Source organism: Sturnus vulgaris, chromosome 17, assembly GCF_052056855.1.
Source record: "Sturnus vulgaris isolate bStuVul1 chromosome 17, bStuVul1.hap1, whole genome shotgun sequence".
NCBI classification, from domain to species: Eukaryota; Metazoa; Chordata; class Aves; order Passeriformes; family Sturnidae; genus Sturnus; species Sturnus vulgaris.
Window position 1 is genome coordinate 1,222,208 of NC_142259.1, and position 22,482 is coordinate 1,244,689.

At 43.1% G+C, this 22,482-nt stretch overlaps 1 protein-coding gene across 5 annotated transcripts in view; it reads left to right on the forward strand.

Annotated features, from left to right (window-relative positions):
* Window positions 1–21,673, forward strand: part of RALGAPB (Ral GTPase activating protein non-catalytic subunit beta) — a 62,849-nt gene extending 41,176 nt beyond the window's left edge. For all 5 annotated transcript variants that reach the window (XM_088174996.1, XM_088174997.1, XM_014886238.2 and 2 more), the window contains 12 exons: window positions 467–654; window positions 2,798–2,904; window positions 4,509–4,661; window positions 5,277–5,486; window positions 6,409–6,567; window positions 8,493–8,658; window positions 11,258–11,380; window positions 12,100–12,236; window positions 12,991–13,099; window positions 15,453–15,531; window positions 15,958–16,106; window positions 17,730–21,673. In XM_088174996.1, the coding sequence (XP_088031122.1) occupies window positions 467–654; window positions 2,798–2,904; window positions 4,509–4,661; window positions 5,277–5,486; window positions 6,409–6,567; window positions 8,493–8,658; window positions 11,258–11,380; window positions 12,100–12,236; window positions 12,991–13,099; window positions 15,453–15,531; window positions 15,958–16,106; window positions 17,730–17,923 (1,774 nt within the window). In that variant the 3' untranslated portion in view covers window positions 17,924–21,673. The remainder of the gene's footprint in view (window positions 1–466; window positions 655–2,797; window positions 2,905–4,508; window positions 4,662–5,276; window positions 5,487–6,408; window positions 6,568–8,492; window positions 8,659–11,257; window positions 11,381–12,099; window positions 12,237–12,990; window positions 13,100–15,452; window positions 15,532–15,957; window positions 16,107–17,729) is intronic.
* The last annotated feature ends 809 nt before the right edge of the window (window positions 21,674–22,482 follow it).

Sequence of the window (22,482 nt, forward strand, 5' to 3'; positions counted from 1 at the left end):
TGATCCTGGACCTTTTAGGGTCCCAACCACTTAAAGGGTTTTAAGCTACTGCAATCTGTACTTGAAGAAAGCAAAGGTAATTGTAACTAGTGTACTGACATGTCTGTAATGCTTGTTGGTATGAAAGGGCTGAAGTATGGATGACTGGAGAAATGCTTTAAAAATGAACATATGGAAGGCTATGGAAGGGTACAGATTTTTGTGCTTTAAAGCATCTCTTAATATCTTTGTAACCCGGGTTATAAAGAAGCTTGTTCTATAGGCAGAGTACCCTTCTTTGTGGATTTTCATGCATGTTTTTCTGAAGTTGCTGGTTATCTTAAAACAACCTGATGGGCAAGGGCAGATGTGCCCTGATAATGGAACTGCTAGGTCAAAACACAGATGAAGAATGAGTGAGAGTTGGTGCTTGGGTGGAACAGTTCCCTTAATCTGTGATAACTCTCAACTTTTTTCTCACTTGCAGCATTATGCAGTTACTTGGAGCATTTCCTTCTCCCAGTGGTCCTGCTTCTCCTTGCAGCTTGGTGAATGAGACCACGTTAATTAAATATTCCCGTCTCCCTACCATAAACAAGCACAGCTTCCGTTACTTTGTCTTGGATAACAGCGTCATCCTGGCCATGCTGGAGCAGCCTCTAGGGAATGAACAGAGTAAGTTCACATTTCCCATTTCCTTCTTTCTCAGGCTAAAACTTTCTGTATGGAGCTGCAAAACAAACGTACTTCATCAAGAGTCTTTCACCTTTCAGGGGCTTTCCTATCTATGGGTGGACACAGAGCAGAGTGTTGCTCTGGGATTAAGTGGTGGGAATAACTTTAATGGCACTGATAATCTAACATGCACAAGCCTACCCAAATTGTTTGTGCAGTTGTCCAAGTCTTTCAACCAGTTAGATCATTTACTTGCTGCTGGCTGCCATTGAAATAATGGGTGATGGACAAAAGCAATAGCTTTACATTTTGAAACATCCTTGTTCCTACAAGAATAAAAGTGTGGAGTATAGGACACTTGATAGGAGCTAGTGCTTTACATATGGTTAGTATGTCTCCTTTATGCTTGCACCATTGCTGCTGCTTGCTTTAGGCCTGCTATTACTGCATATTTCAGCTTTCAGCTCAGGTGGTTTTAGTTACTTAGGAGCTGTTACAACTTTCCCATGTCTGATCCTCTTCTCTCAATGACGCCTCCTGTAAAGGAGATTTGTGTTGGCTTTCACAGCTGAGTGCAACTCATTTCAGCCTCATAGACTTTGACCATCAGGAACTTGTGTTACAAAGATCTTAAATTAAATAATGCTTTGAACAGAATAATTGATCCCCCATAAGTCTTCACATGTCATAGTGTTACCTAATAGAACAGGTGAAAATTCTTTAACATGCTACCTCAGTTAAAGACTAACTTATGTTAGAGCTGATGTACTGTACCAAATACATTTTCCTCATCTGTAAATAGGATGGAGCCTAAAAACTAGTCTTGAAAGCAGAGATTGCACAGACCTGCATGAACTGGTGCTGAGAAGTTGAGTTGAGATCCAGAGTGCTCTGACCATGTTGAGAATCACTGAATAGCTCTTGCAGGAAGTGACAATGCTGGGAGCCATTGCACATGTCCACCCCCAGTCTGTGTTAGAGCAAGTGTGTTCCTGACTAGAATGCTAGAAAGGCTAAGCAGTCCTCGTCCTCACTCTGCCTCTGCTAAATGTGTTACTGTGGAATCCTGCAAAGCTGCTGGAATCAAGAATTAGATTATCTTTTCTTGCTGTATATAACTTGCTTGCAAATCCCCTTCGAATGACAAGATTAATTGCAATAATGCACAAGTACATCAGGCCGGTTGTGAGGCAGATCCTGGAAGTGAGTGACTGAGGAGCTGCTTTGGGTTCTCTCTGTGTGTGTGCTTATGTCCCATGTGTGCATAGGCTGTGCTGCACCCTGAACTTCCCAGAAAATACTGGGGAAGGAATAGGGTTCTGCTAGTCACCTGATGGTGCCAGTGTGTAGTTTATGTGCACAAAAGATAAATTCAAATACTTTTAAGAAGAAAAGCTTATGATGAAGTATGATGATCTCATCTAAGGTGACTAATATTGGTGGCCTTTTAAATCTTGAAGGAAGACTGAAATCCCTGCAATGTTAAAACCATCATTGTGCCAGTAGAAGGCACCTCAGGACTCTGTTGTCTGACCTCCTGTTGCAGACAAGGCCAGCACTGATTTGGACCAGGATAACCCAACCTGGTGTTGCCCAAGTGGGTCTTGTAAACCTGAGAGGACAGCTTCTCTGTGTCCCTATTCCTTGTGGGGAAAAATTTTCTATAATGTAGAGTTGGAATCTTCTGATTCTGTTTGACCATTATCTTTTTGTCCTTCCACTGTTTTTACTGTTGCTATTTGTGAGGAACTTTTGCAGGAGGTCATGGAAGCATAATGGAAACAGTGTCTCCATGTGGGCATTGTCTCACCTAAACAGTCAGTGACTGGACAATCTTTGATTTTTTTTTTGGAGGTATTTTGGAGAAGAATGGTGATCTGCATGAATTTGGAACAAAGTTGCTTTTAATGATGAAACTGAGGTGGCAAGTACTGAGGTGGCAAGTACTGAGCTGACAGACTAGCACTTTGCTGCTGCAGAGAGATTTGCTTGTTTCTCACCAGGAGTTTTCTGCAGGGTCAGGGAGGAATTAACCATGAAAGCAAAACTCTGTCATGCCTGCATTTTCTTGTTGAGTGATTACACAGTGACCTGTTTGCAGTATATGATGATGTCTGATTCTCTTAACCCATGTGCTTTGCAGATGACTCTTTCCCCTCTGTCACTGTTCTGATCCGTGGGACATCTGGAAGATTTGCGTGGGCGCAGCAACTCTGTCTTTTACCAAGAGGAGCTAAAGCAAATCAAAAGGTCTCTATCAAAGCCTGTAAATAAATCTTTAACTTAGAGATGTTCAGCAGAAATTCCACTAATGTGAGACAGCCCCCCAGAGCTGGTGATTATACATTAAAGCTGAGCCATGGGACCTTTAGTTGTTGGTAATGTGCCATATCTCTGATAACTCTTCTATTAACTACAGGCTCTCAAAGTGCTGTTGCTTTCTCAACTTGCAGACTTACTTAAGGGAGGTGCCATTCTCTTTTTTTTTTTTTTTTTTTTTTTTTCTTTTTTCTTTTTTTCTGAAAGCATCTTCTGAAGTGATGGCATAAGGCACAGTGTATTTAGTGTGTAGGCTGGAGTGTTGGTGCTAGTTTTCAGGTATCAGGCAAAGCCCTTGCACCAGAGGGAGTGAAGTCTGGAGGTGTAGAATGTGGTGCTGCAGCGAGAATAAGTCTTCAAGCCACAAAGCCTGATGTTGCAAAGATGGCTGTAAACCTGCTGTGAAAAAAATTACCTAGATGAACTCGGGAACACCTCTGGAGAGGAATGGTGGAAGAGAAATACCTCAGTCTTATTTTATAGTTTATTATTAGATTTCTTACTGCAGTTATATAATGGAGCATGTACTCCTGTCATTAAAATTTCTGTCTGTGAGCTTCTCCAAATTTTTAAGCTCTTCCCATGACCCTCAGTAAAAAAAAAGGCAGTCATGTAGCTGAAATCAGGGCTTGTCAGTCTGAGCTGGCAGTTCACATTTAGATGAATATGGTCTCTGTGAAGCAGCCTTTGAGAAGACTATCCAGGATGTCTTGGAGCTCTGCTATCTCTGGAACTGGGACCTTTGGCTAAATAATCTCAGTCCAGGTGTGCTACCTCCTACACTAAAGGGCAAGGCATGATCTGACTGCTGACCTTCTCACCAGTTTTAAGGGCACTTTTCCAAGTTGAAGGCATTCTATGATGTAATTGGTTAATGGTTTTGCCCTTTTGAAATGCAATCAGTAGTAAACTTAAAAAACAGCACTGAAGATGCAATGAAAGGTCTTGCTTGGAGCTGGTGCACCTCTAAACCTGCACCTAGATGATTTGTTGCTTTCCTTGGTAACTTGAAGGTTGGAATTATGTAATGACAGTATCAAACAGGAGTAGTAGCAATGTCAAAATTGCATCATGACCCATGATTCAAGTCTTTTGGCTATTCTGGCAGTGCATCTCCTGTCCCACGGCATTGCTGCTCTCTTTGAGGCCTTGGCTTGTTGTGATCATCACAGTCAGGAGGGTTGAAATGGAGTTTCTCAAATACTTGCCATCTTTCTCTGAATACAGCTAGAATGGACTGAAAATAAAATGTGCCATGTAAGCTTGCCGTTTTTTGGTTATTTGCAACTGTTTACAGTTGCATGTTTAGCAGGGTTCATAGATTTCAAAATGGGCCACTGTATCGTCTTAAAATTTATGGTCACATTTTTAATGCAAGTCTATTAGTTTAGAGTACTGAATGTATTTTAATGGTGCTGCTCACTAATAGATTAGTGTAGTTCTGGTTGGGAGGGGAGAGGAAATGTTTTTCATCTATTGCAATATTGTCTAGTGATGCAATACCTTGAATGTAAAAACAACCTTTTATTTGTCAGACATTTGTACCAGAACCTCGACCAGCTCCTAAAAATGATGTTGGGTTGAAACACAGTGTGAAACACCGCCCTTTTCCTGAAGAAGTGGACAAGATTCCATTTGTGAAAGCTGACTTAAGCATTCCTGATTTACATGAAATCGTGAATCAGGAAGTAAGTAACTGTCTCTGACTTGATTTTGTTCTTGGGTTTTTTTTCTGTTAGTGAGTCATGCACTTACGTCTTACTGTAAATAGTTTTAATCTTTGGCTTTTCCAATTTCATATTAATGGAATAACAGCCTCTGCAAATAAGTTAAATCTATGCACTTCTCCAGGAAGATGCCAATGCTTTGGATGTGTTATTTAGGAGACATTGCTCAACATGTTTTATTACTGATCCTAATATCCTGTTATTGTAGGAAGCAATTACTTGCACTTTGTTGCTTCTTCTGGGGAAATGGAAGTGTCTTTTTTGGGACCTTTCTGAGGGAAGAAGAGAGTGCATGTCTCAAATATTTCCAAGTGTCACAGGATCTAATTTGTTTTAGTTTCTGTTCTCTTGAATAGGAGAAGCCATAGCTGATGCTGGATATTCGCAGAGGTCTCTTATGCCATCAGGGTGTTAAAGTGCTCACTTTGCAATGTTGCAAGGTCTTTTTGAAAGTGTTTTATTAACATTCTCATGTGGACTGCAGCTGCTGCTGTAGAGCTTTCCTAAGTGATGGAACTGTTTTTGTAGTGGATCTTTGATTTTGGTGACATCAGCAGTTCACACAATGTTTTCCAGCTCGAGGAGCGCCATGAGAAGCTGAGGAATGGCATGGCTCAGCAGATTGTCTTTGAGACTTCCATCGATCAGAGAAGTGAAGAGGAGTGGCGAAAGAAGAGCTTTCCTGATCCCATCACGGAGTGTAAGCCCCCGCCACCGGCACAGGAGTTCCAGACAGCACGTCTGTTCCTCTCTCACTTCGGGTTCCTCTCGTTAGAGGCATTGAAGGTGACCTGATACCTCTTGGTGTTGTCCAGTTCCCATGTGGTCTGGCTTGACTAAAGTGGAAAAATCAGCTTTGTTAGTGGAAGATCATTTATGTGATGGTCTGTTCAGCTGCAATCATCAAATCAAGTGATAGATTGCAATACTCCAGGACTAAGAGCAGGATTGTGAAAGGCTGGGTCTCAAATTGAACATGCTCTGAATAGGTGTCTGTATCTTTGTTTTCAGTGGGTGCGTAAGCCATCATACTCAAATGTTCATGCTTAAAATCATTCCACAACATGAGTTAGGTTTTAGGGTGGTACTTAAAGACTCTCTGAAATATGACTGCCATAGAAGTTTTGCTTCAGAGGTGGTTGTGCTGAGGTGGTTTAATCATACATAAAAACTTGGTGCATAATAGATGTAGAGGTTTCTTTTTAAAATTAAAATAATTATTTTTAGAGGTGATCCATATTATTAATTTGAAATTCTGCCTCTTATCTTTTCCTTCCAGAAAACTGTCAGGAAAAGTAGACTATAGAGCATTTGCAAAAATGATGTCTGAAAGTGCTCAATATACTAGATATTACTGGTATTTAAGTTAATCTGGAACTGCATATGCAACTGTATGCATAGCTGTGATATTCTGAAAGCATTTGCTGTTTTTGTTGTGTGCTCTTCTTGAGCAAAACATTGTCTCTCACTGGCAAAGTACCACTTTTATTTAATGAGAATGGAATGCAATGAATTGTCAACCTGTTATGCTTGCTGTTACTCATTTGCACTGACAAGATTATATCACATCAGAAATCCCTGTATAATTTTGCTCTTAGAGAAGGGAAATTGTCTTTTTATGTTTTAACGGATTGCTGTTGAAGCTATAAAGACCTCTCAATTAAGAAAGATGAGTTTTTTAAGCTGTTGAACTCTGTCTATTGGACAGGAACCTACTAACAGTCGTCTACCTCCTCATCTGATTGCACTTGACTCTGCTCTTCCTGGGTTTTTTGATGACCTTGGCTACTTGGATTTGTTACCTTGTCGTCCTTTTGATACTGTTTTCATTTTCTACATGAAGGCAGGTCAGAAAACTAGCCAGGAGGTAAGTAAAAGTGTAGAGTGCCAACTAGTCTGTATTACCTTGTTTCTAGTAATTTCCGAGTGAGTAAAGCCTCACTGCTGGTGATTAGAGTGGAATGTCAGAACCCGTGCGAGCTACAAGTCGCTGCATGCTTTCTTCATCTGTAGGTTGAAATACAGTGCTCACGCTCAGGATTATTGTAACAAATTTAATGTATTTTTTAAATATAGATAAGATGTATATTAAAATATTAATAGTATTTTTATAATCTGTTCTGTCCTTATTGTCCTTATTTGTAGAGTTGAAAGATTCAGATCAGAAAGGCATTTCAGCTTTGTTGGCTCAGCTTGCAGGGAAGGTTGCAGTTTGTTCCAGCAATGAGCAATGTCAAGGTAGTTTGGTTTCATTCTAATGTTAAACACATGTTAAAGGAATGGAAAACTTTCTGTGAGTAAGGAAGTATGATGGCATTGTAAGTCTTTATGCTATAATATTTAGATTCAAAGGCGGTTAGGTTATTCAGGTTGATTTGTGCAAATCTAAGTTGTGACTTGTTTGTGACCTAGAAACTTGCTAAGAGGGTTAATGGGCTCATTAGGAAAGGATGTTTCTCCAGTACCTTCTCATTCCATTCATAACTCTGTAGTAAAGAGTAGAAGTGTGGTTTCCTTAATAAATCATTGTGCCAACCTGTGTGACTGTGAATGCACAGAACACTGCAGCACCTTCTGCTTTGGTGTGGGACAGATCTTGAAACCAGGGTCATCTGTCTGTGAGTGTTCACACTGTCATTCAGAGTAGCCAGTGCAGTCTTTTCACCTGGAAAGTCAGCTATGAAACAAGATATGCTAGGTTTGCCTTTGAGCTGAGACATGTGCTTGCTGAGCTAGCAGCATGTTTATATGCTCTTATGGGGCTCTTATGTTTTCCAACCCACACTTGCCCTGACTTGTTCTGAAGCACAGTTATGGTCTCAGTGTGCTCAGTAATGAGGATTGATAATATTTCAATGCAGTGTGTCCAGTCACTGCTGAGCACTGTATGAAGCATTAGGATGGAGTGTCAGGACTATATGGCTGGACAAAGCCTCCAGCCTGGAAGCTTTTCTTCCAGCAGTCGTCCCTGCAATTTCTGCTTTCTTGGGGCCTATGTCCCAGTGTTCTGCTGCTGCTCAAGCCAGAATGATTGATGCCTCTGCCACAAACCAAATTCCTGCATGGCCCAGAAAGGATGAATAGATTGTTTATTCCACCAACACCAATGGTTCTGGTACCTAAATACACGTCCTTGTGTACTGCTTGGTGAAGGGCTCAACTCCCACTTGGTCATAATAGTAAAAATTGCCTTAACATGTGGAAACATCCCAGAACTCTGTCAGAAGTAGAATTAAAATTTAACACAAACAGTACCGTGTGATGTTTGATTCAAGTGCACACTCAATGCTGCTGAAAATGGTTTTTGAAAATCTGTTTCATAATTTAATGTGCTATGAGGCATGCCCTTTAAATTGCTCTATATTGTGTACAGGTGAGTAGTGAGGAAAATACCTCTCTTCAAATTTTAGCTCAGTCTAATAGTGAAAACTACCTAGAAAATCCTTGTGTTAGCTTTGGTGGAAATGCAGGTTCCACACTGAGTACTCTGTAGTTTTTCTGATGAGTGCTTGGGTCTCAAAATTGCCGTTTTCAGCATTGAATTCACTGTTTTACAGGCTTTGAAAATTCTGGCAGAAAGTCAGTTTGATTGACTAGGACAAGGCCAAGCAGGCTAGGAGGATGCTGAGGAGCAGGGAGTAATGTTCATGTAGAAATTCTGGGGTTCCAGGCTTGTTCTGTACCTATATTTGGGCAAAACCATGTTGGTGACAAAAAATTTAATTAAAAGGCTGGGGAGGAAGATACTTGTTTCCCGCTTCTGTACCAACATGATGCTACTGGTGTTTTCAGATCCTGAAGAACATGGAGTCTTCCAGAATTGTTCAGCCCCACTTCCTGGAGTTCTTGCTGTCTCTTGGCTGGTCTGTTGACGTTGGGAAGCACCCTGGGTGGACTGGTCACGTCTCAACAAGCTGGTCAATCAATAGCTGCAGTGATGAAGAGGGACCTGAACAAGGTAAGACATAGTAAACGTCTTTTGTAGTAAATTCAAATGTTTAGCCACCTTTAGAAGACAATTTTCTTGCTCCTGTGTACCTATCTGAACACTGGCACTTTTTTCTCTTTTTTTTTGATAAATGTTTGCTAGAAAGAAAGGTGTGAATATTAAATTAAGCTTCAAGTCAGAATGAGCAAAACTAATGTCTGTATGTTGTTGAGAGGAAGTAGCCTCAGCAAAAAAAATACCTCTGAGCTATATTTTTAAGATTTGATGAGTCTTCAGTATATTATCCCAAACCCGTATTCAGGTGAAATCATTGCAGATTGTTCTGTGTATTGGCAAATAGGCTTCAAATACTGTGTGGGGTTGTTTTTGGGTTTTTTTAAGTATTCTGTAAGTAGATTAAAATGAAGTATTGACTCATGCTGCTGTTTACTGTGCTAGAGGTATTGGAACCCACACATGGCTCTCTGTCTTGCTTCATTGCTGCTTTCCACTAGCAGAACTCTTCTCCTGAGCTTGTCATAGACCACCCTCTCCCCATTCTGTCACCCAGCATGATCCTCAGGAATGTCAGCTACTATCCCAAGACAGGGTTGGGTTAGCTTCTCCCTTGGACAACTTGATCAGATTCCCTGGGAATTGGTAGTGTCTGGGCTGGTTTCAGTGTCACTTCTCCAAGGCCCAGATGTGTTCTGGGTGATCCAGAGCCACAGCCTCTGGTGGGCCACCCAAAGGCACTGGTAAGGCTGATGCAGCTTGTTCAGCATCCTTGACCTGATGTTGGCATCAGGTGTGACACTGTTAGAGCTGCACGTGCTTAAGCAGCACTTGCTCTGCTGTCCATTCACTGTCTTGGGAGTGCCCTTCACCTGTATCTTCAGCCAGCTGGAGGCTTCTCCCTTAAGTTATGGAATAAAAGTACAAACCACAGAAGGCTGGAAGTGTTGGGGAGAGGTTAGAGTACAGAAACATTGCTTTCTCTGAGCACGTCAGGCTGGATTACAAAACGGCCAGGTCTGGATTTAATTTTGCTTTAAGGACAGGGTCAGGCTGTGTTTCTCAGAGGCAGTGCCCTCTGACCTGCCTTTGCAGTGGCTGCAGAACAACTGCAGAAGGCAGGTTCCTGAGTTAGCAAGGGACCTGGTTTGATGTGGACTTTTCAACTCGAATTTTTTTGACCATTTGAATGAAAACACAGATCACTAAACAGCTGAACTAATTCAACCAGCTTAAGGAAGAAGGAAACAGAAAAAGCATTCAGAAATAGAATAGAGGAAAGGCAGGCTACTTGTAATCTGGTTCTGTTGGTGAATGGGCTGGAGCACAAGTCTGATGAGGAGCAGCTGAGGGAGCTGAGAGGGCTCAGCCTGGAGAAAAGGGAGCTCAAGAGAGACCTTCTCACTCTCTACAACTCCCTGAAAAGCATAGCAGCCAGGTCAGGGTCAGTATCCCAGGTAATGAGTGACAGGATCAGAGGAAACAGCCCAGTGCAGGCTTATGTTGGATAGAAAATTTCTTTGTGGAAGGGGTCAGGCACTAGCACAGGCTGCCCAGGACAGGGGTGGAGTCACCATCTCTGGAGGGATTTAAAAGCTGTGCAAATGTGGGACTTGGGAATATGGTAAGTGGTGAGTTGGGCAGTGCTGCCTTAGCAGTTGGACTCAATGATCTCCAACCTAAATGATTCAGTGAGTCTAAAATAGCTTCCAGTGAGTTGTGGTTAAAATAATTTCATGGGAATGTTTCCCTGCAGCAACCCCAAAATCAAAAAAATTGCTAAAGAGATGGGTTCAAGTTGTGGTACTGCTCCTTGGGAGCCTGTGCATTGGACATGTGGGACCCTTCTCCTGATGCTGAAGAATAGCTTGGAGTCTTCAACATGCCTCTGGCCACTTCTCTGTCCGTATGCCGAATTTCACTGCTCCGGTGGCTTTGCTGAGGCAGCTACCCCAGGAGCCCTTCTATAAACTAGATCAGAGAAATACTTTAAAATAAAGTTCTTTCTAGTCTTTCTGGAGGTGACATGGGGAAGGAAAAGTGGGGAGGGAAGCTCTTTCTCTACTCTGAAGGCCTCTGTTGGCCAGTTGTGGTAAGGGAATCAGTGGGGACTGAGAATGAGGAGCTTTCTTGCATTGACTGGAGACAGATCTTTTTCTACCTCTACTTGACAGACAAAAGACCAAAGAGAGCCTGTAGAAACTGGCTTGATTTCTAGAATAGTATCAGACTGAAGTGATAAATGTTAGAATCCTTCAGAAATAGAATGACTAACTAAATGGTGTTGCTAGACAGAATGCTCAGAAATAGATAGTAGATGTATTCTTGTGGCAGATGTGCTTACTAGAGTACTTGGAAACAAAGAATACAGTACATTGGAAATGTGTTCAAAATGAAGCCACTCCCAATCCAAAATGCCTTTTCCTTCAAGATAATAAAAACATTTGTCTGAGAAGGGTTGTTAGCCATGAGATTTGACTCCTTTCATTTTAAAATGAGATTTGCATGATTTCTTCTCATTGATTGCACCTTGTATTGGAAGGTGATTTCTGAAGCAGCGTGTAAAGAAGCAGAGCTTCCTTCTGGCTAAACATTCCTTTTCCATCCATTTCAGATGATCTGATTATCTCAGAAGATGTTGGGGCAAGTATCTTCAATGGGCAGAAGAAGGTGCTGTATTATGCAGATGCCCTGACAGAAATTGCCTTTGTTGTCCCATCACCAGTGGAATCACTGAGTAAGATCTCTCTGTCCATGCTCTATACAAGAATGAAATCAACATTGTTTTTGTTTGAGAACTTCTTCAGAAGCAAAACCTAAATAAACTAAGTAGTGTGTTTAGCAAGATTCTTGTCAGAAAGGTGTGGACGTTTAAATTGCAACATTCTAGTCCTTAGACTCCTTCCTGATGTTGCACCTATTCTGTGCCTTTCTCAGTCTGAGCCTCAGTAGATGTCCAGGCATGCACAGCAGTTTTGCTGTTGCCAAAGTGCTTTTGCTTGGACATGGGGTTTGCCATCAACTTGTGGTGCCTATGTTATTTTTTTCCTTTCCTGTCAGTGATAGGCTCCTGCAGCACATTAAGGAGTGTTTGTACCCCTGCTAAGCAGAGAAGCAACAGCTTTCATGGCATCTTTGGCATGCTAAAAGTTGCCAGGAATAAAATATGGTGTAGCCATAGGAGGAAGGAGACTGTATTCTATAGGAAATTGCTGGGATGCATGTAAGTCCATGGGGAGGCTTTATTGCCACTCTGCTTCTGGAGTAACTGGCAGTTGTCTCCTAACTCATCTTCCTGCTTATGAGGACTGTATTGACTTGACCATACATCTATGCATGTCTAGTTTCAAAAGCCTTACAACATTTTTTTAGTATCAAAATCTTACATATGATCACAGTTTAAGTCTTTTGATGGAAGAATAGACAAAACCCCTCTCTTTTTCTTCTGGCTTACAGCTGATTCACTGGAAAGCAGTGTCTCTGACCAGGAAAGTGACTCCAACATGGATTTGCTGCCAGGAATATTGAAGCAGCAGCCTCTGACACTTGAACTCTTCCCCAATCATACAGACAATCTTAATCCCTCCCAGCGGGTAAGGCAAAACCTGCATTGAAAAATGGTGCTTATTTTTTTTCTTTCAAGAAGCATGCTGGTAATGCTTAGGATTTTTGATAGTATATTATTTGGTTTCCTGGTGTGTAGAGCTACTTGTTCCTTGCCATAATCTCTGATATCTGCTTTGCATCTACAGTAGGAGATAGGAAGATTACATTACTTAAATATAAAACTTGGACATGCTAAGTGGTAGTACTGAAATGTTGAAGTGCAGCAAAAAGTATATGCAGTATTTACAGAGTAATTCAGCCTCAAATCCATGCTTGGAAATTGAGGATGGATAGACATGAACACTTTTCCTACCTACCCACTTTAAAACAGTGTGTCAGTTGTGTCTGAAGTACCAGAAGTTGCTTTTGTACACTAACAAAGCAGAAAACCATGAACTGTTGTACCTGTAAGTGAAAGACTTATCACTGCTGATTACTTGTTTAGAATTCACTTCCAAATGTATATTTAGTTACTAATTTAAAGTCTTTAGAAACATTAAAGAAACTTTTAACTGATTCAGTATTGAATATATGTATATACTAGTTGGTTTTGAATACATGGAGGTTGGCGACCCAGATTGCAGTGAGTAGTTCCAGCACAGCTGCTCCTGCTCAGTAGTTGGCAAAGGTTGTACCTGGCTGAGACATGAATGACTGAGGAGCAGCTGGAAAATACTTACTGGCTGCATTATTGGACTCATGACGTTTGCAAATGCTACTCTTCCCTTATGTTCAAAACAGCTCAGTCCTACTTCCAGATCCAAGAGGATGCCTCAGGGTCGAACCATTCCACCAATGGGACCTGAAACCAAAGTCTATGTGGTCTGGGTGGAACGTTATGATGATATAGGTATGTACAAGTCCTAATTGTTCACTGAAGTCAAAACAAGACAGGAACCAGAGGAAAAACTCTGTTCCTTTTTTAATGCAATCCTAGATCATGGAACCACAGACTAAGTTGGAGGGGACCTTAAAGCTTATCTAGTCCCAACCCCCTTCCATGTGCAGGGACACCTTCCACTAAATCAGGTTGTTCCGAGCCCATCCAGCCTGAACACTTCCAGGGATGGGGCAGGCACAGCTTCCCTGGGCAGCCTGGGCCAGGGCCTCACCATCCTCACAATCAAAATAAGTCCTTATTAATACCTGTAACAATGCTAAGATTCTGAATCAGTTCTTCAATAGTTGAGTTGTGATCCATAGGGTGTGCGTGAATCAGTGGCATATGTAGGTCTGAAGTTTCCTTTAGTGCTGGCAGTACCTGTGAAATGCTGTCATGAGCCTTCTTCAGCTCAGCACCCAAGCCAGGTGTGTTCCTCTGTTTTTGAGTTCTCCTCGACTCTTGTCTCCTAGGAGTGGATCTGGTTTTCTTCCTTTAAAATAATGGCTTCTGACACCTGCTGTTTGTGTGCTGGAGGGATCATCATCCTTCTTGGTGTGATGGCACCACTGGGATTCCATGTTCCCTCCTCAGGGGAGGGCTCCTTTGTTCTGCACTCAGGTTGCCTGCTCCGTGGTCTCTTTCTACTGTGCTGCTCAGGAAAGCTCCTGCTCCTCATGCAACTATGTTTCTTAGTTTGGTGTTTCCTCTCTGCCTCAGGCTACTGCTGCTCTGGGAGAGACACAGCCTTGCTTATCCTGTTACAGCCATGGCATGGCCATGGTGAACAGTGTTGAGGAATTCTTTGTCCCCAGGAGCTTCTTGTGTGGTGGTTCCAAGCAAGGCCTGGCCTCAGAGTCTGTGCACTGGCCTAGCCCAGCAGTATCTGCAAGAGTGGCCAGGAACTGCTGCTTTATTCTGTCTTTGATTTCTAATCCTGGTTCCCAGTCTGGCAGTAAGGGTGGACCTTAATTAAGGCTTTAGCTCCTTCCAGAGTAAAGCAACCAAGGGAATGGGAGCAGCAATCAAGAGGAAGCTTCCTATTAAGTGTAGATACATATTCTCAGGAAGACCACCTTCTCCACAGCATGTCCCTCAAAACCTTACTGAGCTCAGAAGGCAGGCAGCAAGTTCTGCATCATAATTTCTTTGTCCAGACATTGGCCTGGAGTGTGTTCCAAGTTGATGTCCCTGACCCACTTCCTTCTTGGGTGGCAGCTAAAGCCCCTTTATTGCTGGAGCAACAGCTGTGCTACATAGGCATGCTTCTGCTTGACTGTTTCTTTCAGCAGCCATAGGAATCACCCAGAGTTTTGGGCCTGAAGCTGAAGAAATGAGTTTTTGAGCCTCAGTAAGCCTGGCAGTTGGATGGAGGGAAGGGCAGCTCTTGGAAGTGACTCCTAGCCCAGAGGCTCTGCCATCTGCTCCTTATGTTCTTGGCTTTTGCCTTATGCTTCTGGTACATCTTTGGGTCTGGACAGTGAAAAACTGTCACTTTGTAGTCAAGGTTATCCCCCCAGTGCCAGCTGCCTTTCCTCCCTCTTGCTCCATCTCCGAGTGTGTCCATGGCTTGCCGTGCTCTCCCTCTGCTTGCTCCAGCTGCTGTGTACCCTTAGCATCCCAGCTCTGAAGGCAACATCTGGGTTTGGGCCTTAGACTCCTTCTGGAAGTACTGTCCTGCTGCCTGAACTGTACTTCTGTGAGTAACTCAACATCTCTTAATCCCTGAACAAGGTGCTGGGAAGTGCCAGATCCCCTTAAGGGGTTCAAGTTCTTACTTTTTTCCTCATTCACCTTCATTATCTGGTCTTTGTTACCAAGTGCATGGGAGCAGGGATTGTAGGTTATAGTGGAGATCCACAGAGCCTGGATTTGAGGAAAGATATCATATTTGTGGGATCAGGGCTCAAGGGAACTGTAGGTGTGAGTGGTTGGCATTGTTCAATGCTCCTAGCAGTATTCTGGAGGCTGATCACTTGTGGATGGGTGAAGATGAAGTGAATAATAATTTGAAGGCTCTTTTCGTGGTTTAAATAGTTTATCTCCTTCCTGCTTTCATGGTTCTCTAGAGTTTTTGACCTTTGGGTTGAGAGAATGAGGTTTGGGACCTCATCTGTTGAGTGCAGAAGGCTGAGGTGTGTGTACCCTCCATGAATGCTGAAACTGGCAGCCAAACAAAGACACTAGCTGTGCAAGAGCACTAGTGCTATAAACGCTTGAAGACTGTGTGGTTTTGACTGATGATAAATAATCTTTCCTTATACACAAGAAAAACAAATCCAGAACTATATTACGTAAACTTTGGTGCATCCTGTTCTTACAGAAAATTTCCCCCTCCCTGATCTGGTATCTGAGACTAGCACTGGTGTGGAAACCACAGCCAATAGTAGCACTTCCCTGAGGTAAGACCACTCTTATTTTCATTACTTTTCATTGGTTTCTCAGTGGACTATTTTTTGGTTGAAAAAGTGAAAGAGCTTTTCATATCACTGCAGATAAAATATAAATTAAAGAACATAAAATGTGCAGTTTTATCTGGGTCTGTGATGAGCCTCCCTCCTGACTGGCTCCCTTGTGAGGTGCTTAGTGCTGCATACACGCTTGTACCCTGGCTGCAGGCCTCTCCAGTCATGTGGGGACAGACATCATAGGCACAGCACAACTGACAGAGCTCTTCTGAGAGTCCAGAGCATGCCCGAGGATCCTGCTGCCTTAGCCATGAGGCATTTTAAAACTTTCTTTTAACACTTAAAGGGGTCATTTTCGTCTGTAGATTAATTGAAACAGTGCTTTCAAACTGATTCAACAGTGGGTTTTTTTCCCTTAAGAGCTACCATTCCTGAGAAGGAAGTTCCTGTGATCTTCATCCATCCTTTAAACACTGGATTATTCAGGATAAAGCTACAAGGAGCAACTGGGAAATTCAACATGGTTATCCCACTGGTGGATGGAATGATAGTCAGTAGGAGAGCTCTTGGTAAGTTAAAAGGTTTTAGCAATGTCCATGGTTTTATTTTATTTTTTAAAAAAATAATAATATATCTGCAAAGTACATGGTCTGGAATCTTTCTTTGGAAGAAGTGTTAGGCAATGCTGAACAAATGCAAATTGTGCTCTTTGCAGCAGCAGTGGAAGCAGGAACAGCAGAGGGAGCAGGTGGGCAGCACTTGGCTGCCAGGATAGCAGAAGAAATCTTGGAGCTAGGAACAGGGCCTGTTTAAATAGGAGACATCCAAGATGTTACTCTGGTGTTTAGCACAGAGAGCTGAGGTGCCCCAGAGGGAGCTATGAAATTTGTTACTTTGCTGGCATGCTCTGTGTTCCTTCTGGTTTAGAAGCTAGACAGGGATTAAAGCCACAGCAACTGAGAATTTTCTTAATTGTTCAATAAAAATACAGTGCAAGCATGTGTTAACAGGTTCCATATGTGCCCTCTGCCTTTTTCTCTTTTCCTGGATGGATTCATGGACCTGTCCTGGTATTGGTGCTATTTAGCTTCAGTAACTGGAAAATCCCACCCAGGGGAAGTAGTACACAGGACAGAGTAAAATGAAGTGATGAACATTAGGATACCTGTGTATAACCATAAAGCTGCTGTTGGAGGTGACTCAGGTTCTAGGGTTCGTATGCTTAATTCAGTGATTGGCAAATTGAAGCCAGACCTGGGTCCTTAAATAACATTTATGAATTCAGCTGATGAGTGGCTTTTACTGAAAAACTATCAGGTATATTTTCCTAGTGTTGGGCTGTTTTTCTGCTGCATCAGAACTATTAATATAGTGAATTTTTTCTCATCTCTAAGTTCAGGAGGTGTAGTTTGTGTGCAGTGAGGTCCTCTAAATGTTTCTGTCTTTATGAAGGAGCTTGTGAAACAGCAGAGGGGTAAGGGATACTTGCTTCCTTACAGGCATAGAAATTTCCTTTCAGAATAAAATAAGAGAAAGTTAGCTGCCAGCTTTTGAGTGCCACTACTTCCATTCCCCACCTCCTCTTCCATCTGCATCCAGCAGTGTGAGTAGCAGAGGGGTGACAAAAGTGGCAGGGCCGTGAGGAAAAGAGAAATTTGTTTGCAGCCACAACCCATCAAGTCTTTGCTCATCTCCTTTCCAAGGGGAAGGTTCTGCAATTCCTACTGGAAAAAGGTACTGACAGGTATTTTTTTTCATTCTCAGGGCTTCTCTTGAATTCATGTTGTATGACCCCAGGGCCCACCTGAGGTCCAGATGTGTGGCATAGCTGGGGCTGTGGTAATGTGTGATTCTTGTATGGGCTGCCCTGGGTTTTGCCCTCCTGTCTGGAGGCTGCTGTTCCAGGCAGTTGCTTGGCTCTGGCAAAGCAGAGAATGCTCCTTCTGCAGCCAGTTTAGGGTACCACTGAGCGAGTCCCTTTCTTCATTCTTTACAGTGAAGGTCTTTTACAAGCTTGGGGACCATGGCTGTCTGTTATCAACTGTTCATGGAGAAAAGTTCTTGACTTGGTGGTGTTGAGCATCTCCCCTGGGTTTAGATGGATCAGAACCCAAAATTGGTTTTGGCTGAGAAGCTGGCAAAGGGGTGTAGGGCTGAATTTAAGCTTGATTCAAATATTGTTTCTTTTTCAGGTTTTTTAGTGAGACAGACAGTAATAAATATTTGTCGGAGGAAGAGGCTGGAAAGTGATTCATACAATCCCCCCCACGTGCGCCGAAAACAGAAAATAGCAGATATTGTCAATAAATACCGGAACAGGCAGCTGGAGCCAGAGTTTTATACCTCACTTTTCCAGGAGGTTGGGCTCAAGAACTGCAACCCTTAGGTTATTTCCAGGACAATTAGATCAGAGCTTGGTGGCTACACTAATGAAAGCAGTTAAATAACAACAACAGATCTTCTCAGCCCTCTGGAATTCAGGAAATCATGTTCTAGCACAAGTCAGCAGATACCATGTGGGAGGAATGAGAAATGAATCCGAAACATTGCAGTTGGGATACTGACTTGATTCACCTACCCTCAGAAGATTACTAAATTCCAGTCTTCCTGGATGCTAGCAAAATCATCTCTTCACCCAGTCATCCTTTCCAGACTAATTAGGAACTGTCTTGCTCTGAGGGGAAAACAATCAAAGTAAAGCCATCTCTGCATATGAAGATGGAAATAAGAATACAAACAAACCTGTCATTAGACACCTTGTAGCACTCATGTGTCCAAGGGCAAGGGAGCAGGATCTTTCCTTGGAGGAGTCTGTCCCAGAGCAGTAACTTTTCCTGTAAGAACTTCAAAGACATTTTCAGTCCCCCTTCAGTGTTCAACAGAAGATCCTTCACTGGGTATAACCCATCTGTGTACCAGAAGCAAGATGAGGAAGATTGCTTGGAAAGAGCAGGCTCTGAAATCCAAAGCCCAGATGTGTGTGTGACCACTCCCTCCAGGGCTCCAAGCCAGTCCATCTGCATCGAGACAACCACCACCACTTGAAATTATCTGACTTTCCAAAAGGAGTTAATTATTGGATAAGAGCTTTTGGTTATATAAAAGCGAGGTTATGGCTTTCAAGTCTGTTGCAAAATGTCCCATTTAATTTCAGTAGCTTGATTGTTATTTTTAATTTTTTTTTTAATGCAACTATTTAATTTATTTTGAAGCATCGGTATCACCTACTTACCATTTCCATAAAAAGCATAAACATCACTTGCTTTCCTTGCATTGGATTGAAAGCTGAGATTTTGGGGCTGCCTCCTCCATGTTATTTATAGCGTGAGCAGTTTTTGCAGCTTCTACAACACTCTTCAGAAGCTCCTGTTAAACAGACTAAACATCTCAAAAAGAAAATTCACTAATTCTTCTTTTCCCCATTAATTTCAATGCCAAGAAAGCCCCTTTGGAGTTACAGCTTCACATTGTTTTGAATCTCCTGTATGTTCACACATTCAGCAGCAGCATTTCCCTTCCACCTAGGTCAGGAGTTTTCATTTTCAGCCTGTGGCTTTGATGTTTTCAGGACTCAAAGGATGTGCTGGGAAAAGGTGTTTACAGCTACAAGTGTGGTATTGGGATCCCAGTAGTGTGGTGGGCCCTGGGAGCACCTCTGGCTCCTGGCACATCTCAGCTGCTCTTGCAGCACTGAATTGTGGCTGACACTCCTGGAGAGGTGCAGCCTGACAGCAGCAGGGATCCTGATCCTTCCAGCACTGGGTGCTGGAAGAGGATGAGTGAACAGGGATTTGGGGAGCTCTTTATATTCTTTCCAAGGTGGTTTTAATAAGCTGTGCTGTGCATTACAATAATACCTGTCAGGCATTGAATTTTGATATTTCAGAGTTATTTTCTGCAACAGTTCTGACCTGAAGCAGTCTTAATTGTTTCATGACAACTTATCTGCAAAGGACAGACCTTGCTCTTGGCTTTCCATGTGGTTTTTCACAAAGAGTTAATGGAAACACAGGCCCCTAAAAATACATGTGAAAGGATTTTGAGGTGGTCAACTGAGGTAATGTGTGCTTGTTGCAGGGAACAAGTGCACTGACTTCTCGATTCAGGAGCTCTTGGAATTTGATCCAGATGGATAAAAACTGAAAAAATTAAACCACCCCAAGAAAACTCCTCTAGCAGGATGTGTGCTGGCTGGCCCATACCTGTGTGCTGGCTGGTGGCACATGGCAGGAGGAGCTCCAGGGCAGCATTTGGGTGCATTGGCCAAACTGTGCAGGGAACTTGGACAGCCTCATTCCTCTGCCAAACTCTTGCCAGGAGCAATTGAATGCACAGATGCTAAATTTACCCACGCTGTATGTACCTCTTGGACCAAAAACACTTGAGCCCACTGGTTTAAAAGGCATGAGCAATGCATGTGTAACCAATAAATATCCTGAGCACTCCCTGTGTCGGCACACTGATAGTGTAACAGCAACCCCCCCTACCATGGCTGAGTGTTCCACAGTCCTGGCAGATGCAGCACAGCTGTACCAGGTGCTGCTGTCAGGCAGGAAGGAGCAGTCACAAATGCAGAGATGGGTGTTGGGGCAAACCCTGAGTTGTTTATGGCAGGGATAAGCAATTGGACTGCCTGAAGATATACTTTCTTTAGAAAGACCTGTGCTTGGCTGAAGCGTTGTTTTGGGTCTATTTCCATGTTCACCTAAAGCCACCCATGGGAGCAGTAACAGCTATGAGGGCCATAGGATTTGGCAGGAGTCTGGCAAGAAGAGAACTTGGGCATATTGTGACCTCTCCCAATGTCAGGAGATGGATGTTTAGAACATGTGTCAGTTGAGTTATAGAACCAGCTCGTGAGCAGGTAACACATGCTGTGACCTGGCTGTAGGTGATTGCCTCTCTGGAAAGATGAGCCTTCAGGAAAGTAACAATTCGTTATAAAAATGTTGTGATGCAGAACTATGCTGCCATCCCTCATGGCTTGGGTGCTGGTCACAGCTGTGGGCACCCTGGGCAGACTGGGCCAGTGCAAGGTGCCTGCAAGCACTGTCCCTCCTTCCTATGGAGGTCTCAAGCTTCATAACAAAATGCACCCCACCAGTCTGGGAATTGTATCCATCTCCTCTCTGCTGGCTTTAGCTAGTCCAGGGTACTACCTTGAGAGCTTTTCCCCTGAAGGGTCAGAGCAAATGAGGTTTATTTCCATGGTGATTACAAGAGTTAGCCAAGAATCCAGATTTTTTTAATACCACAAACTGCTGCATAAAATTTCTGACTTGATGCTTGAGTGGCTTGGGTCAGCATCCCTGTCCGTCAGAGGGGATGAGCACTGACACCCCCCAACCTGCAAGTGTTCCACAGTAATTAAACTGAGACTCTTCCTTTTCATCAGATCTTTCAGTTTGGGTTCATAATTCTGTTTCAACAGCAGGAGGTGATAACTGTCACATCGTTAAACACAGTGTTGAAATTGCATTTTGGTACCTTAATAGAGACTTTTAAAGGAAAAGCTGTTCTTTTAAAGGTACTTCTAGAAAGGCATTAGAACCTTACAGCAAGCAGGAGAGGGGGAGGACAGTGCCTGTGGAAATGGGTGCAAGTGTGCAGGGCCTGGCTGCCCCTGTGCTGTACCTGCTGGGTTCTCCATAGGTCATAATGTTTCTTTTCACAAGGCTCTGTGTGCCCAGGAAGAGGAGAGAACTAAATTTCAGCCTCAGAGACAAATGTGATGCATTTTTGTGATTGTGTAATTGAGTGATACCTTTGAAGGCAAACACAGTCCTTTTCCCCATGGATTTAGCAGGAGCAATTAGAAGTGAGGACGCCAGATATCATGTGCTTCAATCATAGACAATTTGTATGAATTCCTCTATGTTGCCAAGACATGAACGTTCTGTTCTTATTGTATTTTTCTGTAAATATTCCTGGCACTAAGTTGTAAAGTAAAGGTAAAATGTAAATATGAAGATGTGAAGTATGTTCTGTTGTCTCTAGTACTTTATCTCTTATTTGTTTAGGGAAGGCACAGAAAGGCTTGTTTGTATTTATGCCAATTCTTTGTCCAGGAGAAACACATCAAATATTGAATGTAACACAATTAGTCCAATAAATTTTAAAGATTCTTATCTAGTAACTTTGCACTGGTCAATTTTTAGTATTTTCCAAAACCTTGGTAGAAATTCTCCAATGGAGATGTTTCCCAGGACAACAGCAGACAGAGGCAGCAGAATTGCACACCCTCTTCACCTCAGTAGCTCTGGGACCAGTGAGGCTCATAGGTAAGGAAATCATGTTGTATCTCAATAGTCTGGGGAGTGAAAACATGAAAGACTGGCTTTTGAAGGGAGCTTAATGCTCCTGCAATGCCAGTGTTCTCCCATCTCTCCATGTGCTGCTTCCCATCTTAGCTGTGGGTCCCCAGTGGTGCAACCACTCTGGGCACCCACCCAGGACAGGGAGAAGCTGAATGCTTCAGGTACAGAGTCCTGGGAGGGTGAGGGCTCTGCTGGATGGGCAGAGAGGGGAGAAAGGATAGGATTCCACAGCTTTGGATTTGGAGAGGAGCTGGGCAGCAGTGGGGCCCTGTGTCCCATGAGGGTGATACAGCCAGAGAGCCCTGGGAAACTGGACTGGGCTAGAGAGGGTTTTCAGTGCCATCCTCACAGATGTCTGAGCTCCTTAAGGAAGGGAGGAGTTGTCGGGGCTGCAGGACCTGTGTGTGTCTGTGCTTACTGCAGTGCAGGGGCTGCTTCTCTGGTAGGGGCCCTGTGCTGTCCCTGGGATTTCACCTTTGCAGCAGCTCTGGTGCTTTGCCCAAGCTTCCTCACCTGAGGACTGGAACAAAAGCACTGGAGTGACTGGTCCAGAAACCTGAAGCTGGGATATGTGAACATCTGTTTTCCTGCTGGCTTCATCTTCAGTAATGTCAGCTGGTACTATCCA